Raw genomic sequence first — 18209 nt, forward strand, 5'->3', positions numbered from 1 at the left:
CTGTATTCAAATAAACTACAACATAAGGTAGTTTTAACAAATCCCTTGACCCCTGCAGAAAAGAAAGCTAAGCGCGTCTGCCTTCGCCCTGGGAAATCCTGCTGCCGAGTCAGGCGGCGGGGTAACCGAAAGTACCTCCGTAAGGGAGCGTCCGGTAAAACTTGAATCGGCGACCCCCGGGCGAAGAGGGGCGGCAGGGCGGCGGCGCGGCCGGGCGCGGACGCGGATTGGTCGTCACGGAGCCCGGACCCGCCGCGCGTGCGCCTTGCTCCGCGCGCACCGCCCATCCCGCCGCCCAGTCGCCGGTCTGCGGCCTCAGGAGCTATCGGGAGGCTGCTGGCGAGCCGGCGAGCGGACAGCGGGGCGGGCAAACGGCGTGCCCGGCCTGCTGTCTCCGAGGAAAGAGGGGGCGATTTTTCCGGGGCCTAGAATCCCCTCGAGCCCCTGTAGTTTGCCCGGGCCGAGGAGAGAGAAGCTGAGGAGCCGCGGACTCTCCACCCGTGCCGCCGCCGCCATGGCTGCCATGATGGATCGGAAGTGAGCCTCAGGGCCACGGCTGCCGGCGCCGGCCCTTCGAGTCCGGGTTCCCCGGCCACTGCCGCCGGGGGAAGCGCGACGCGGCAGACTGCTGAATCTTTCGGCCTTCGCGACCCGTTCTCTTAGCTCGGGCCCGCTTCCTTCCAGACTGAGCGGCGGGGAGTGGCTCCCGGCCTCCGGCCCCGGCAGCGAGGAAGATGGCGGACCCGGCCGAGTGCAACATCAAAGTGATGTGTCGCTTCAGACCTCTCAACGAGTCTGAGGTGAACCGCGGCGATAAGTACGTCGCCAAGTTTCAGGGAGAAGACACGGTCATGATTGCGGTGAGTGACCCCCGCCCCCACCCTCCATCCCGCTCCTTTGGGTCTGGCTCTGCCCGGAGTTCAGGGAAGTGGCGGGGTGCAGATTTGGGAACGAGCAGTGGTGTCCCCAACCCCGCGCCCCGGTAGGGTTTGCCGGTTCAAATAACCCTGGGGAGGGAGACTGCGCAGCTCCACGGGTGTTCCTGGATCGCCCCCACCCCGGTCTTAAGTGCCCAGAGAAGGGAGGCGCCTGGTCTCTGTCTGGGACACTCCCCCACCTGGGGCGCTGGAGGAACTGTCCGGGGTGAGTTTAGTGCATATTTGCTTATGTTTCTGCGTCTGTGTGTGTGTGTGTGTGTGTGTGTGTGTGCAGTTGCTGTTGGTGTTTTGGACTACCCCCAAGTTTACCATTTGTAACACGTGCAAGATTAAAGTTCAGCTAGGAATGTTGAGGTTTAAGACCAGCCCTACTGTACCTTAAGTAATAAACATACCTAGTTGTATAGAAGCAGAAGATACAGCTACGTGTTGAACCATATTCCTCTCTCGGGAGGAGGAAAAATGATCGAACAACTACAAATTTACCTGTATCTCATATGTTCACCCACCCGTCCTTTGAGTGATGAATGAACGTTCATGTGAACTATTGCAAATGGCGAATCGAGGACTGTAAAGAGACTTGAGTTTTCTTTTGAAATCGGAGTGATCAATTTTCTTCAGTTTTCTAGCAGATCTAGCCAGCTCAGATTGGGTCAAGTAGGTGCCCAGAAAGACCTATTATCTCTTACTGGGTTTTATGGGGTAACCGTATAGCAAAGAGTGTTAACTTTTTGTGTATCAAGGTATTATAAACGCAAGCTCTAAAAAAAAAGAAAATTTGATCAGTAAACTGGATTTCTTGTTAGTATTAGATCCCTACTTCTACCTTGGAGAAAAGTTGATTTTGATAATCTCAGGGATGGAGAAATAGTGTCCTTTGTGTTATAACATAACCAGAGGTGGTTGATCATTGTCAGGGAAACCAGAATGAAAGGTTGATTTTTTTATTTTTTACTTTTTTTTTTTTTTTTTGAGGTCTGATCTCTGGTATTGAGAGGTCTCTGAAAATATTTTGCATTCCCAGTTCAGGAAGATTAAAATGGGTGGTAGGACACTTGCCTACAGAACAGTGAATTGTGACTAAAAAAAATTAAATTTATCTTTTCTTGGTTACGCCATTGTGGCAGAATTTTTTTCTATGTTGCTATCATGGTACAAAATATAAATGTTAATTTTTTCTCTAATGGCATTCCATATAGCATATTGTTTGCACAGTTTAGTTTGGAAAAAGGACAAAGGGGGTCACAGGAGATGGGACATTGATGATTAAGAGCATTGACATATAAGACAGGACTGAAGTTCTTTTAAGAGTTTTTATGTGAAAGTTTGCAAAGTTCAGCTTTAGAAAGTGAATGTAATAGCTCTTTGTTGCTCTGTAGGCTTGTGGCAAACAAGTCATTTAGCTTACAAACAACTGCCAGCTACTACTGTGTGAAGACTGGCTGGTTTTTTGTTAACGAGTTCATGAGAAAACTATAAAATGACATCATGGTAACACTAAGAAGTTAAGCACAGAAGTAGTCATCCTTTTCCTTTAGGATATCTCTGACATGGAATCAGAGGGAGCTTGCAAGGTCTGGGTTAGTTGGCATTCTGTCCACTAGTTTCTCGTAGAGGTTTTGTGATTATTCAGCTGCAGCAGTGATTGACACATCAAAACAATTTTCCTTTTAGACTTGTATTAAAAATGTCTTATTTTTGCAGATTTGTGTGTTTAAACAAATCTTTAAGTTTTACCAAGATTCATTTGTTGCATTGATAGGATTTAGGATTCACAAAATACATTGAGAAGGTAACTTTCTGCCCAGATATGACATATGAGGAAAGAGTTAGAAGAAAACAATTACCACAGTAAGCACACTTGTATTCTTGGTTGTTTCCTTTGGGTAAAGTTCTTCCAAGTTCTTATTTAAGTTTCCTTAACAATGTAAATAAATTTAAATGATGATAGAAATAATGGATAGATGATTGAGTTGTGAATCAGTAATAAACAGTTGGCCTTTAGGTAAACTCGTAAGCATTTTTTTAGTCTTTTCTAAGTTTAAGCAGAAATACAGCAGAGTCAACATAGCCTTAAGAAATGTAACATGTTTATTTTCAAGAACTAATCTTATGCATATACTAAGTCATTAGTTAATCTGAGGTCTCAATTTTTTTAATGAATTTATTTTTTAAAACGCTATTGAAAATTTAAAAGGGATAGCTGGGAGAGTCAGATTTTTAAATTAAAAAATCTCTAGGTTTGTTTTGTTCATTTTACTGGATCCTGACTCAAAATGAACAGTTTTAGGAAGGAATTGCTGCAATGCGGCATTTGAAACAATTATTTTGAACATGATTTTAAAACATTTTGTACACAATCTTCTGGTTAAATCAAAATGTAAAAGAATAGGTATTTTAGCTTACTGAATTATAGGTATAATCTGTGCTCCTGTAGAAAATAATTTTTAAGGATTCTCATTTTCCTTTAAGTTCACTTTTGTCCAAACTTTTTTTCCTGTTACATCAGTGATTTTAATATAATAGGATCCTGTGGCAGGCAAATCTTGTAATCCTATAGTGATTCTCTGTGTTTTACAGCCTTTTATACAGATTTTTTGGGTAATTAAGTGCTTGTTGAGGAGGCATAAATATCACATACCACACAAATGAAGTAAATGGATTATTTAAGGAAAACCTTTACTTGATAAAAATAGAATTTGCTTTAAATAAGAGAACTTGTTATCCACAAAAGAGGAGGTCCGGGGTAACATCTTATGTAGTTGAAATAAGCCTGCTGAAAATGCCAAGAAAAAAAATCAATAGGAAAAAATTATTCTTTTATGCATTGTAAAAGTGAAACGTGCATATTTGTATTATTAAGTATCTTGACTAATCATGGTTCCTTATATGGTATACTGTAGAGGCTGTCAGAACCAAAAACAGGCTGTTGTAGTTCATTGAAATTAAAGGAAAGTAAAACCTAATTAGATCATCTTGTCCAGTTCTTGTCTATAGCTCAACATGATTTCTCTTTTCAAATGAATGATGATATGGTATTTGATCCTGATTACCTTAAGAGTGAAAATTAAGGGGCGCTTGGATGGCTCAGTTGTTAGGCGTCTGCCTTCGGCTCACGTCATGATCCCAGGGTCCTGGGATTGAGCCCTGCATCACGAGAAGCCTGCTTCTCCCTCTCCCACTCTCCCTGCTTGTGTTCCCTCTCTTACTCTCTCTCTCTCTCTCTGTCAAATAAATAAATAAACTTAAAAAAAAAAGTGAAAATTAGAAGAAGCCAGGGGTGCCTAGGTGACTCTTGTTTTCAGCTCAGGTCATGATCTGGGTCCTGAGATTGAGCCCTGCCTCAGGCTCCACACTCACTTCTTGTCACTCCAAGGACACTTGACTTCTTCTCTATTTCTAGCCTAGAACCTGCCCCCCCCAACCCCCGCTCCTAGAAGCAGGAGATTCTGGGCCCAGTGGTTCCTGAACAGCCCCTGAGAATCAGGGCCCATCTGTGATAAAGGTCTTACCTGCCTGCTGACACGAGATTCATGCAAGAGGCTCCTGTGGTGGGTTTCGTTGTTGCATTTTGTTTTGTTTTAAAGAGGAGAATGATGGCTTGAAGATTCTCTCCCCCCCCCCCCCCCCCCCCCGGTGCATGAGCACTTGCACATGTGCGCGGGTGCACTCGTGCTCTCTCTTTCTCAAATAAATAAATCTTGAGAGAGAGAAGCCCTCATCATATACTGGTACAACTGTGGAATGTTAGCTAACAGTCATTGTCAAACTAAGCAAAGTCTGATAAGATATAATCCCCTATGATCTGAGGATAACTATTCAGAATTCCAGAGAAAGGTATATTCCTGCTAGGAGGGTGACGTTTATAACCAGATTTGGTGTTCAGCCTGGTCTCTGCAGATACAAACAGGAACCACTTCACTTAAGAAATCTAAGGTATGGGGTGCCTGGCTGGCTCAGTCAGTGGATCCTGTGACTCTTAACCTCAGGGTTGTGAGTTCAAATCCTATGTTGGGTGTAGACTACTTAAAAATAAAATTTTAGGGGTGCCTGAGTGGCTCAGTCGTTAAGCGTCGGCCTTTGGCTCAGGTCATGGTCCCAGGGTCCTGGGATCGAGCCCCACATCAGGCTCCAGCCCCACATCGGGCTCCCTGCTCAGCGGGAAGCCTGCTTCTCCCTCCCACTCCCCCTGCTTGTGTTCCCTCTCTTGCTGTGTCTGTCTCTGTCAAATGAATAAAAATTTCTTTAAAAAAAAGAATCTTAAAAAGAAAAAAAAATGTACGTTATGGTTGCAGTTCAGATAAGCTTATTCCTATTTGGTTTTGTCCCCTTGAAGCCTAAATCAGATGTGAATGCGTTTTATGACTTGGAGTATCTTTGAAGGTTCATAGAAATATAGAAATAAGACTACATAATGTACATTTCAAGGCCAAGAACTAGGTTTTTAAGATACGGACATCCAGAGCATGAGTTTTCCTTTGTTTAATTTATTTGAAAAGTTTTTAGTTAAGAGATGTCCTGGGGCACCTGGGTGGCTCAGTCATTAAGTGTCTGCCTTTGGCTCAGGTCATGGTCCCAGGGTCCTGGGATCGAGCCCCCACATCAGGCTCCCTGCTTGGCGGGAAGCCTGCTTCTCCCTCTTTCACTCCCCCTGCTTGCGTTCCCTCTCTCACTGTCTCTTTCTCTGTCACATAAATAAAATCTTTAAAAAAAGAGAGATGTCCCTTAATTGTAGACCATTAGAAGTAATTTTTATGTTTCACGAGTCTTGTTTTTCATCCCAGGAAGCTATCATCAGTTAGTAACTTCATGGCTAGATCTCTAATCAAAACATTTACCGTACATAACAAAATTATAGTTTTGGAATTAAAATAAGATTTTTGTCAACTTAATGCTTAGCACTTAAGTTAATTTTTGGTTTAACAATGATATAACATCTAAAAATATCGCTTAATCCCAGCTTAGTTATTTTTTAGTTTGCATATTTGCCATAAGGAATGCCATAGTAAACATCTGCATAAAGTACTTTTTAGGCAGGTTTTACTATTACCCATTATTTTTTTTTAAAAGATTCTATTTATTTATTTGTCAGAGAGAGAACGTGCACAAGCAGGGGGCAAGTGGCAGGCTGAGGGAGAAGCAGGCTCCCCGCTGAGCAAGGAGCGGATGTGGGACTCCACCCTAGGACCCTGGGATCCTGACCTGAGCCGAAGGCAGATGCTTAACCCACTGAGCCACCCAGGAGCCCTGTATTCAAGATTCTACCCAGCCTTATTTTCTGTTCTTTGAACCCTACAATCTGTACTAATTAAGTAACATTTCTAAAATTCTTTTACTCGTTTACAATGTCTGATACCTTATAGGTGCTAAATAAATGTTTGCTGGGGGCGCCTGGCTGGCTCACTTGGTTAAGCGACTGCCTTCGGCTCAGGTCATGATCCCGGAGTCCTGGGATCGAGTCCCACATCAGCCGGGAGCCTGCTTCTCCCTCTGACCCTTTCCCCTCATGCTGTTTCTCTCTCTCTTTCTCAAATAAATAAATAAATAAAATCTTTTAAAAGTAAATAAATAAATAAATAAATGTTTGCTGGATATGTGAAGAGGAAAATTTATTTTCTTTTCACATAGAAAAAATTAGCGTGGTTCATCTCTGGCTGGAGATTGTTATTTTGATTGTACTTGTGTTTTCAGAATTGTTTATCACAAATACATTTTATATAATCAGTAAAAGAACAGATTGTCTCTTATTTAGTTGCACCTGTAAAATTGAAGGTTAATGTCTTTGTAGAATCTTAGCAAAAGGACACTTTTATGTTTGTCTCATAGGCAAAGAATAATCAGACATTGAGATGCCTACTTTTAATTGATGCCAAAGTGAAGTCATCATAGTATATATCCTTTAAGAATGCTTTCAGCTGGGGCACCTGGGTGGCTCAGTCGGTTAAATGTCTGCCTTTGGCTCGGGTCGTGGTCTTGGGGTCCTGGGATCGAGCCCCGCATTGGGCTCCCTGCTGAGTGGGAGTCTGCTTCTCCCACTCCCTCCCTGCTTGTGTTCTCTGTTGCTATCTCTGTCTCTCTCAAGTGACTGAATAAAATTAAAAAAAAAAAAGCTTTCAGCTGCAGAAGACAAACAAACAACAAATAGTGATTTAAATAAATAAGAGGTTATTATTCTCACATGCTAAAAGTCTGGAGATAGGCCCCTACTGCTACTACTTACTGACTCTGTTATCTGTTGTCATCCTTAAGCTATTGACTTTTCTTCATGTTTGTAAGATGGATGCTACAACTCCATCATTCCAGAAAGGAGAAAGGGCAGCTACAGCTGAGATGGTCCTTTTTTTTTTTTTTTTTTTTTTTTTTTTTTTTTTTAGAGATTTCATTTATTTATCTGAGAGAGAGAGAACACGAGAAGGGGGAGAGTCAGAGGCAGAAGCAGACTCCCTGCTGAGCAGGGAGCCGGATGCGGGACTCCTGATCCTGGGACTCCAGGATCATGGCCTGATCCTAAAGCAGTCGCTTAACCAACTGAGCCACCCAGGTGCCCTGAGATAGTCCTTTTTATCAGGAAAGCAAAACCCTTTCCCAGGACCCCTCAGCAGACCATCACTTTGTAGTATCCAGAACTGGGTCATGTGGCCACTAGTTGCAAGGAGACTAGGCTATCAGGTGGTTAGCTTCCCAGCCTATGTAGTGGGAAGTGGCAAGGGGAAGGAGAATTATTAATGACTTTGGATAGCCATTTAGGAGTGCCTGTTTCATTGTACTTTTCATTGTAACTGTTATTCCAAGCTTTGGGGAAGGAGATTGTGAAGTATAGTTCCTAAAAAGTAAGGTGTTTTTTAGCTAAGGCCTAGGAAGTCATCTGTAATGTTAAGGATTTTTTGGATGGTCATGATTGTTTTGTATTTAAGGTCTAGCTTCCTTCCTTTCCTTTAAGAGAGGGTAGAGAGCAAGCATATACTTTCAATTACTAGAACCTCTTTGCCCTCCTCTCTCATCTGTATATGCTTAGTTTTTCTCTTAGATTACTAGATGTTCCTGCCAACATTTAAACTTGCTCAGCTCTTGTCCTTAAAAAAAAAAAAGTCTTTAGACCCACAGCCAGATTTCTGCTCTACTTAGTTACTTCCCATTCTTATTTAATCTCTTTCCAATCTGACCTTTGTTACTGGATATTTTTCAGTTTTACCTTGACTTCACAGCTATTATATTTGAAACAGTTACTCCCTCCTTGATAATTTTTCCTTGGCTTGCATGGACACTATAATTTTTTTCATTCCATCCCTCTGGCTCATTCTTCAGACCAGGTCAGTTCCCTAAATGAGTCCCCAGGATCCTTTCAGGGAACCCACAAGGTCAGAACTTTTAAAAATAATACTAAGATGTTATTTGCCTTTTTCACTGTGTTGTCATTTGCATTGGATCTTTGCTCCTTATACTTCGAACTTAACTTTTTGGTTTCTTGCCTTCTGCAGGCTCATCTCTGCCTTAGGATCTTTATGTGTCCAATACCTAGGCTACTTCCTGCACTCACCCTCCCATGACTAGTGTTGAAGAGACAAGCAGTGAGCTAGGTGCTACTCTTTTTTCAGTTCTTAAACATCCCTTCTCCAGAGTGGTTCCCTGACATTCTTCTGCCTTTTCCCAGATTCAGGTTCTTATATGCTCTCATAGCACTCTGTTGGATGAGTCACAATTCTGGTCACTTAATTATTTGTCTCATGTCTGCCCCACTATTACTTAACCTCCACTAACGCAGAGAGTATGTCTGTCTTGGTCGTCATTCTAGCAAGATATATGTTTAGTATATCAGGCATTCCGTAAATACTTGTTAAATGAATGAAATGATTGAAAAGCTTTTGGAGTACAATGAAAAGTCTAATGGGAGTAGTGGAAGGAGCTCTGAATTTACAGGAGATTTGAATTTAAATTTAAATTTTGTCATTAACACCTTTTGTACCTTTCAGGATTCTAGTTTCCTTATCTGCAAAATGATATTATTATTGAAAATAGAGTCTCAGTGGGGTGCCTGGGTGGCTCAGTTGGTTAGGTGACTGCTCTCGGCTCAGGTCATGATCCCAGGGTCCTGGAATCAAGCCCCACATCGGGCTCCCTGCTTGGCAGGAGCCCTGCTTCTCCCTCTCCCACTCCTCCTGTTTGTGTTCCCTCTCTCGCTGTGTCTCTCTCTGTGTGTCAGTTAAATAAATAAATAAAATCTTTTAAAAAAAGAAAAGAGAGAGTCTCAGTACTTGCCAGAGTAGACGTTCGTTAAATGAAAAACCACTTCATACTCATTTGAGTGCCTATTACAGTAGTGGTAAGCCCTGGAAATAAAAGATTAAAACAGACATTTTTGGTTTTGTGGAGTTGTACTTGGTGATCCCTAAGGTCCTTTCCACAAGATTCTGTGACATGAGGTAATGTATAGTAGGTACCCTATTTAGAAGGTTAAATATATGATGACATCTTTAAAGGAACTTAGAAGTGTCCATTCACTTTTAATTTGTGTAGTTAAAACCTTTGTTTCTGTTTTACAGTCCAAGCCTTACGCATTTGACCGAGTGTTCCAGTCAAACACCTCTCAAGAGCAAGTATATAATGACTGTGCAAAGAAGATTGTTAAAGGTAAATATATTTAACCTGCTCTTGTCGCAGTAATAAGTAAAATATTGTTTGTGATCTTTCCCGTTTATCCGTTTTTTTTATTTTAATGCCCCCCCCTTTTTTAGTTAATTGTGGAAGACTGTTGTTTAAATAAAAAAAGATCAAATACAATTAGTAAACACATTGTTGCTCAAATTTCACGATCTAATTTATTTACAGTACCTAGTGAAGGGTATTACAAGAATATTAGTGTTACACACTTGTTTTTGGAAGATGCAGTTCTATTAGATATTCCCAAGAGAGTTTCTGCAATAGCAGTTCTGGAAATACAGCAGCTTGAAAATGAATACAGAATGGTTAGACAGGTTTCTAAAAAGTAGTAGAAAATGGCAGCAGTCTATCATTCTTCCCTTCATTGTTCTTTCTTCCCCAAAGACTCCTCTTGTGTTCAACAGAAAAACACTTGAGGAATTGAACAGAGGTTACCAAGGGTGAGAAAAGTGAGTACGTTCCAGTTAATAGTATTAATTTATACCAAGGTTTTTCAAGTTTATATTTTCTAAAACCATAGAATCCTAGAGCTGAGAGTGTGTGCATGATCATCTGGACTTCTAGTTACTACAGAAATCCCTTTTGTCAAAAGGATCTTACAGTTAAATAGCCATTACTTTATGATATAATTTATTCTACTTTTTGTCAGCTCTAATTGTTAAAAAGTATTTGGATTGAGGCAAAAACCTGTCCTGTGGCATTCACTAGGGTGGAGGGGATGGGATTCACTATAAAAGTGGACAGGTTAGGGTTAAGTAGAAGCACAAACAGTTCATCCGGTAAGAGGAGAAAAGGTAGAGTTTTGGGATAGAACTAAGTTTATAGGTGTGATGGAAGAAAATATAGATGTTCTCTTCATATTCCATTTTGTCTGTGATCAAGGGTGCAAAGTTAGCCCAGAATGAGGATGGGGTAGGGGGTTCTAGGAGAAGGAATGGAGTTGTCTGGCAGTAGAAGAGAATGGATTAGGGAAATGTGGCAGTACTGCCAGGCAGCATTGCCAAGGGTCCACTCGAGGTTGGCTGCCAGAAGAGTTGAATTTACCTAGTTGGGGTTTTGCCAAGCAATTACAAAAGAGGGAGAGAAGGGCAAGAGAATTGAGGATGAATCAAGAGAATAATGATAATAGTGAACCATGGAATCTAAGGTGAATGAGGGGAAGGAGAATACAGGTCGGGGGGGAATAGGTTTGAGGGACAGTGAAAAGAAGTGGTAAGATCAGTGTGTCAACAGTCCTAGCGGGGTCAAGGTTTGTACTAGAAGGAGTAATAGGAGGTGGATGCTTAGTTGACATTAGGAAGGCAGTGTAGGTAGTAATGGAAAGGCCTAGAAGTTAGTTGGCATCTGAAGGAGTGAGGGACAGATGATGGAGAAAACTAGGCCCAGGGTCTGAAAGGCCAGGGCATTTTAGTAGCAGCACATCTACTACATGGACATTGGAACCACCAAGAATCACAACAGGAATGGTATTAGTGAAAGACAGTGGACTGGATGCTGAAATATTCATAGGAGGTGTTGGAGAATTAACTTGATTCTATAAATGATTGCAACAAAGAGGAATAGGCAGTATCTTTTGTTTGAAGGCATCAAATAGTTTTCCAAGTGGATCTGTCATAGAACAACAATTATATTACATTCTTTGATTTTGACATACTTTTTTCATCAGTACAGCCTAAGATTTTTATTAGTTTTTTGAATAATAATATTGGTATTGATTCATGAGCTCATGGGCAATTTAAGTGTACAGGTCTTTTTCACATCTGCTGTAGCCAACATTAAACACCATTCTACACTTGAATATTGGAGTTTTTTAATTTGACTATAAGCTTTTAAAGTATGGATTCCATCTTGTTCATTTTAGCTCTTGATTATGTTTTGAGTTTTGTTTTTATGGTTATCTTATTAGGGATGTATGTTGGCTGTCAGCATATTTGATAAGTCTATTATGGTGACAAGGACTTTGAAATTCTGTTAAACTCCTTATTTGTAGGCATCGTTGTTTGAAAAAATATTACTCTAAATCATTTATAAAATGCTTAATGGGCCATGGTCCTTAGCCTAGTCTTCTAAAAACTGAGTAAGGTTTGGGGGAGTTAATTTTTAAGTCACACTGGGTATTCAGCCAACTTCAGATTCTCTTGTACAGTTATCTAGTTTTTAGTTTGTCAACATATCAACAAGAATATGATGAAAAACTTGGATCCTTTTATGAAGTCATGGTACATGAGGCTGGTGTTTCCCCAAAGTTATCATTTGGGTGACCCTATCCCAACAGGAAATGAGGTTAGTTCAACCATAGCTTTTCTTTAGTGAAATTTTTGTGTACCAAAAATAATTTATCATATTTCCTTTTTGAAAATGAGTATAACATTTACAAGTTAGTCATCTTCTGTTGCTTTCGTTCTCCATGGCTTTTAAAAATCAGCTATGGTAGCTGTGAAATTTTTATCCATGGAATGTGATTCTCTTATAACTAGAAACGAGCTCATTTAAAACCATTCTTTCGCTGTCTTATCCACCTCGGCCTTAAAGTCTCTCTTGACAGTGTTTATTCTGTTGTTCTGTTTTGAGGATAATATTGTAGAAGGTAGTAATAAAATGGGAATACCCCTGTCTTACATTGTCTGTTAACATTTTATTCTCTGGGCATTGCAGGTCTACTTCCAGACATTAGTCTTTTTCTGAATATTTTAAAAGCTCTTTTTAGGGCCTTAGTTTTTGTTTTGTTTTGGTTAGACTTAGTAATTCTGGGCTTTTATTTTTCTCATGTTATGCTAATGATTTTTATCTCTTGCACATCCTTGGTTATAGTCTTTTTTTTTTTGTTCTAAGATTTTATTTATTTATTGAGCGAGCATGAGCGGGAGGGAGAGAGAGAATCTGAAGGAGATTCTGTGCTGAGTGCAGAGCCTGTTGTAGGGCTTGATCTCACAACCGTGAAATCACCCTGAGCCGAAACTAAGTTGGACGCTTAATTGACTGAGCTACCCAGGTGCCCCATAGTCTCTTAATAATAATCTCATATCTGCCTTTCTCAGAACTCTTTGAAATCTGTTGTCCTGAAGTGTACATGTTTCTATTGTTTCTATTACTTTCTGTTCTATTTCTTTACTGTTTACAGTTTTAGATGACATCATTCATTTAGTGAAATTTCCCTCCTATTCTCTTTGGTCCCTTTTACTTCACAGCAAATTCCTGCTTTACTGTTTGGAACTGAATTCTGAATAGTGGTTCCTTTATTTGTTGTGTGGATAAGAACACAGGCTTTGGAATCAGACAAACCTAGATTGAAATTTAGGCTCTGCCACTCTACCTGTGTGGACTTTTGGCAAGTTACCTAACCTTCCTACGTCTCTGTTTCTTGTTTTGCAAAATAAGGGTACCATGAAGATTTAAAAAGATGATTCATTCATGAAAAAGACCTTCACCCAGGGCCTGGTATGAAGAAGCAAGCACACAGCAGATACCAATTGCTGTTTGTTTCCAATCTCCTAGGAGAAGAAATTATTCTCATAATTTAATGAACCATAATTGTGCTTGGGATAATTCATAGCCTACAGTATTTACACTCTACAGAATAAGATTTCAAGCAACTATTATAATAGAAAGTGCTTTCCAGCTTCTGTGCTAGTTTTGTAATTTATATTAGAAAAGTATCACCTGACTTGCTCCTTTTATCTTCACCCAAATGCTCTCTACCACTTTGGAAGAGACTAGATATAGTAGGTAATGGGGCTTGTCCTGGACAAGATTATGAATGTGGAGGAGTTAACAGTAAATACATAGATTTAAGGAAAAGAGATGAGGCGGGGGTAGGTGAGGTCTGAAGACAGGAAACCAATTAAATACATGGCAGGGTGGAGTTGGGACAGTCATTCGCAAACCTGATGGAAAGCCATGGTTAGAAGCTTCTGGTAGGCAACAGTCAGCAAAATGATGGGTGAGTAGGTATTTCTTCTGAGATGCAGATTTGATGAGCAAGCTGCTAGTTGCTTCAGGTCATCCTCTGGGCTCCTGACAGTTGGCTGAAGCACTGTTTCCATAAATTTCTGTACAAGTTCATATATATATATATAACATGTGCAAAGCTATTACTTTTTCCTTTCTATAGATTCATTAAATAAATTTTCTTTTTTTTGAACAAGGCTTACCCATTTCTATTCTCTAGTGAATTCCAAATCTGAGTGATGTCTTTTCACTTCCCTGTATGAAGTGGTTGTCATTTATTTAATACTTGCTATATGCTATCCATCATACCAGGCCTTCATAGATTCCTCATCATACCACGTATTCATAGATTTCCTACGATAGCTTCCTGACCTGAACTGTCTGCCACAGTATTTGCTTTTAATTTTTCCAGATGTAGCCTGCCATATATTTATTTTAGTTCCTGTGTTTCTTGATAATACAGTGCAGTGGTTAAGAGAATGTCCTTAAAACCAAGATTGTCTGGGTTTGCATCTCAGCTGCATCTTGCTAGCTGTGGAAGTAGAGCAAATTAACCTCTCTGTTCTCAGTTTTGTTATCTGTAAAGTGGGACTAAAAATAGTACCTTTCACAGTTTTGTGAGGATTTAATACATTAATATATGAAAAATTATTAGAGCCTGTCACATTGTATGCTCTCAAATGTTAGCAATAATAATTTTACATGAGGACTTCTAATTTTCATAGCCTTCCCCTAAGCCTTCCCCTTTCCTGGTGAGGAAGTTGAAGGTCAGAGAGATAAGTGTTATGCTGTTGTCTTGCTTACTAAATATGTTTTTCTTTTTTACAAAGTATGAGAGAAGTAGTAAATGTCCATAGTTGTCCATCTCTGTTTCTCACAAGAACAGCAGAAGTATATTTTAAAGAGGGAGGGAGGCTTTAGAAAGATGCTCTGTATTAGTAATGGTAATAATCATTCAGCAAGCATTTTGAGTTCCTACTAAGTGCCAGGCATTGTGCTAAGAGTTAAGCACAGTCCTGGCCTCAAGGAGTGTAAGCTGGTGAAGAAGGCAGATAAGTAAATTGACAGTTGCAATATACAGTGATAAGGATAATGTTTAAATGTAGTTGCTGGGGCACCTGGGCGGCTCAGTCGTTAAGCATCTGCCCTCGGCTCAGGTCCTGGGATCGAGCCCTACATCGGGCTCCCTGCTCCGTGGAAAGCCTGCTTCTCCCTCTCCCACTCCCCCTGCTTGTGTTCCCTCTCTCACAGTGTCTCTTTCTGTCAAATAAATAAATAAAAATCTTAAAAAAAAAAAATGTAGATGCTATAAGAACACATAGGATGAGACTCCTCCAAGTTTATTTGGGGGTGGTTTGTATAGTTGGGTTGGCGAAAAAAAGTAAAGCCCGAGCTAGTCTTAAAGGATGCACAAAGAGCAGGAAGGAGAAGGAGGGGTGCCTTCCAGGCAGAAATGACACATGTACCAAGGCATACCCACATGAGAAGAGTATCACAATGTGGGGGACAACATACATTATGGTGTGACTGAAGTTGAACCATGTGAAATTGTCACATTTGATCATTTTGACCAACACAAAACAGCAGTGCGAGAGGAAGGATGGTGAGAGGTGGCAAACAAGAGCCAGGTCAAAAAGTGCCTAATTTTACCTGATTACACATGTATGTCCTGTAGGATTTTCAAATAGATGAATAATATTTTTCTTTTTTTAAAGATCCATGCTTAAGATAGGTATATTTCATTATATATAAATTTTATCTCAGGAATAAAACTAGAAAATGAATCCTACTTAATGATACCTGCATGGTTAAGTATTTAGGTGAAAGTGTACTGAAGTCTGCAGTTTACTTTGAAATGCATTAAAACATGAGATGGATGGATAGATACATGATTAAACAGTAAAATTATAAAATGTTAATGATAGAATCTTGGTGATGGTTATAGGAATCTAACTGTAAAATGTATTCCCTTTATCTGTATGTTTAGTTTTGTTGGGGATAAGTCACTATAGGAAAGCAAAGTCAGGGATGGATTTGAAGGTAGGCAAGAATTATTTTCCTAATTGATAAAAGTGTTTATCAAACTACTTTAGTGATAATGTGGCCTGTCTAGAAATCACCTAATCCATCATTGTTTATACCCTTGCACTGAGAGCAGAGTGTAAATCATAGCAGGTGCTTAGAGAGAGAGAGAGAGAGAGAGAGAGTGAGTCTTAAGCCGATGCAGGGCTCGATCTCACAACCCTGAGATCATGACCTGAGCCGAAATAAGAGTCAGATGCTTAATCTATTGAGCCACCCAGGTGCCCCCAATTTTAATAGGTTAATGCTTAACCTACTTTAGATGTGATTTGAGATCTCTTAAAATTTTCCCAGGGAAGTAAATACCTTCTTTTTCTCCTTAATAAATGTATCTGTAGGAAATTTGTTAGTATCTAGTTAGTTGTGCCCAGTGTTGGGATTGTTCTTTTTCTTTTTTAAATAACCAATTTTTTAAAAAATCAATTTTAAAAAATTAATTTTAAAACAAGGATTTAGAGGCTTCACTTTTTACTTTGGCTTCCTCTAGAATACAATGTAATTTCATAACACCTTTTTGTCACCAAAAACAAAACAGAACAAACCAAATCCCTGAAAACTAAAAATCAAAAGGTCACCTTGTTACTCGCATTTTCTTTTTTCCTTTCAGCCTAGTAAAGGAAGATACTTAGATATCTGTTAAACGTAGATCTTGGAGTACATACGGGGCTGAAAAGGTTTATTTTAATTTCACAAGTATTTTGAGAAAATTTATTTAGTGGGCTTGTTATGCTTATATAGGGAGGACTGTTGTACAGGTTTGTGAGTTTTAACTACCAGTTAACCACTAATCAGTAATCCTATTTGTAAAAGTGAATTCGTATCTGAATGTAAATTTGCAGAACATTTTTTTCTTTTAGGTCACATAAAGCTTTGGAATACAAGTGTAAAGACATTTGAGATGTACATGTACATAAGAGATGATCATAAACAGTGGAATTTAAAATTTGTGTTTTATTGACCACACAAAGTAATCTGGGTTGGAGAGAAAGTAATTGCTCAGGTGGATCATCACTAAGAAAATTACTATTAATATATTCTTATTTTTCTTCAGTCTTTCATGAACTGAACTTCAACTTTGATGGTATCTTTCATATTTGTGTAAAGAACATCTGAATCTGCCTCGCCATTCTTCCCATAGATATTTTTGTGCAGATTTGATTATGCATGGATGAGGAACAGGGTTAATATCTTTGTAAATTTTTTCAGAGTGTTTTCTGATATTCTTAAGTAATTTATGAATCTTTTTTTTAAAAAAAAAAATCCCCTGAGGTATAAAATTTCTTATTCTCTCATAGATGTACTTGAGGGATACAATGGGACAATATTTGCATATGGACAAACATCCTCTGGGAAGACACACACAATGGAGGTAACATTTCTTCATAATCTGTACTTGCATGTAGTTTTCAGAATAGACAGTGCATTCATTATTTGTGAAATGGTTTCACCATGCTTAAACATCTTTATTCTTTATTGCATTCTCGTACAAATGATACACAGGTAACGTCACTATTGGAATCTAATCAGTTCTGGAGTTTGAATAATGAAATTATGTACTTGAAATCATATCCTAACTTTGTTTTATCAGCATAACCATGAAATAGCATTTTAGAATTAACAGGAATTTTGTTACTTTATAATAAAGGGATGTTTGAAATTTTGAATGTTTCATGTTTTCATTTCTATTCAGAGCAATTCTCTCCAAATATCTGCTACTCTTCTTTAATGTCTCCACAGTTATCGGTGCTGCTATTAATAAGATGTGGTCCTGCCCAAACTTTATATCTAGAAAACAGCCTGTTATCTTACGCTACTGCTACAAAGCATCTGCTTTTATCATTTATCTGAGCATTCTGTATAAATGACTGCTTATTTTAGTGTAATTCATATTACTTATTCCATAAAGTTACAGAGAACAAAGACATTTCTAGCATTTGTGTGGATCTGACTTGAAGGAACAATACTTATGGGAAGAAACAAACCTTTTTCAAAAATAAGTTCATTGCACAAGCATGGGTAATCTAAATGTAATGATTAAATAAAAGGCTAAGATTATTTGGTAACTTTTGTTGTTGACATGCAGTATTTATGTGTAACTTACCGATATGTTATAGTTGAATTGGATTTTTTTAGATATCTATAAAGCTGTTTTCACCAAAAAATGGCAACAATTAAAATTACTATCCTCTGCTGACTGTAAATTGTAGATTGAAAGTTTTAACTTTTAATTCATACTTCTTAAAGTCTCATTTTGTTTTCTGTTTAGGGTAAACTTCATGATCCAGAAGGCATGGGGATTATTCCAAGAATAGTGCAAGATATTTTTAATTACATTTACTCCATGGATGAGAATTTGGAATTTCATATTAAGGTAAAAGCCTTGGGGAAAGATTGTGTTTTGTTTTACACCTAGAATAATTTTATTCCAAGAAATAATAAATGTTTTTCCCTTTTTAAAAGTTACTTTGTGGGCAGTTACAGTAGAAAGATTAGAGTTAGTAAAATGGGGTTCTTCGTCTGCCATTAGATGACCTTAAACAAGGTCACAAAATCTCTAGTCTTAGCCCCCTTCTCTATAAAATG

General features: G+C 39.1%; 1 protein-coding gene across 1 annotated transcript in view; it reads left to right on the forward strand.

The window, feature by feature from the left end:
* The first annotated feature begins 283 nt into the window (after positions 1-283).
* Positions 284-18209, forward strand: part of KIF5B (kinesin family member 5B) — a 45420-nt gene continuing 27494 nt past the window's right edge. The window contains exons 1-4 of the mRNA XM_073885511.1: positions 284-860; positions 9479-9566; positions 16922-16995; positions 17893-17997. Coding sequence (XP_073741612.1) covers positions 735-860; positions 9479-9566; positions 16922-16995; positions 17893-17997 — 393 coding nt within the window. The 5' untranslated portion in view covers positions 284-734. The remainder of the gene's footprint in view (positions 861-9478; positions 9567-16921; positions 16996-17892; positions 17998-18209) is intronic.

Source organism: Callorhinus ursinus, unplaced genomic scaffold (genome assembly GCF_003265705.2).
Source record: "Callorhinus ursinus isolate GAN/ISIS: 27379988/994484 unplaced genomic scaffold, GSC_fseal_2.0 scaffold62, whole genome shotgun sequence".
NCBI classification, from domain to species: Eukaryota; Metazoa; Chordata; class Mammalia; order Carnivora; family Otariidae; genus Callorhinus; species Callorhinus ursinus.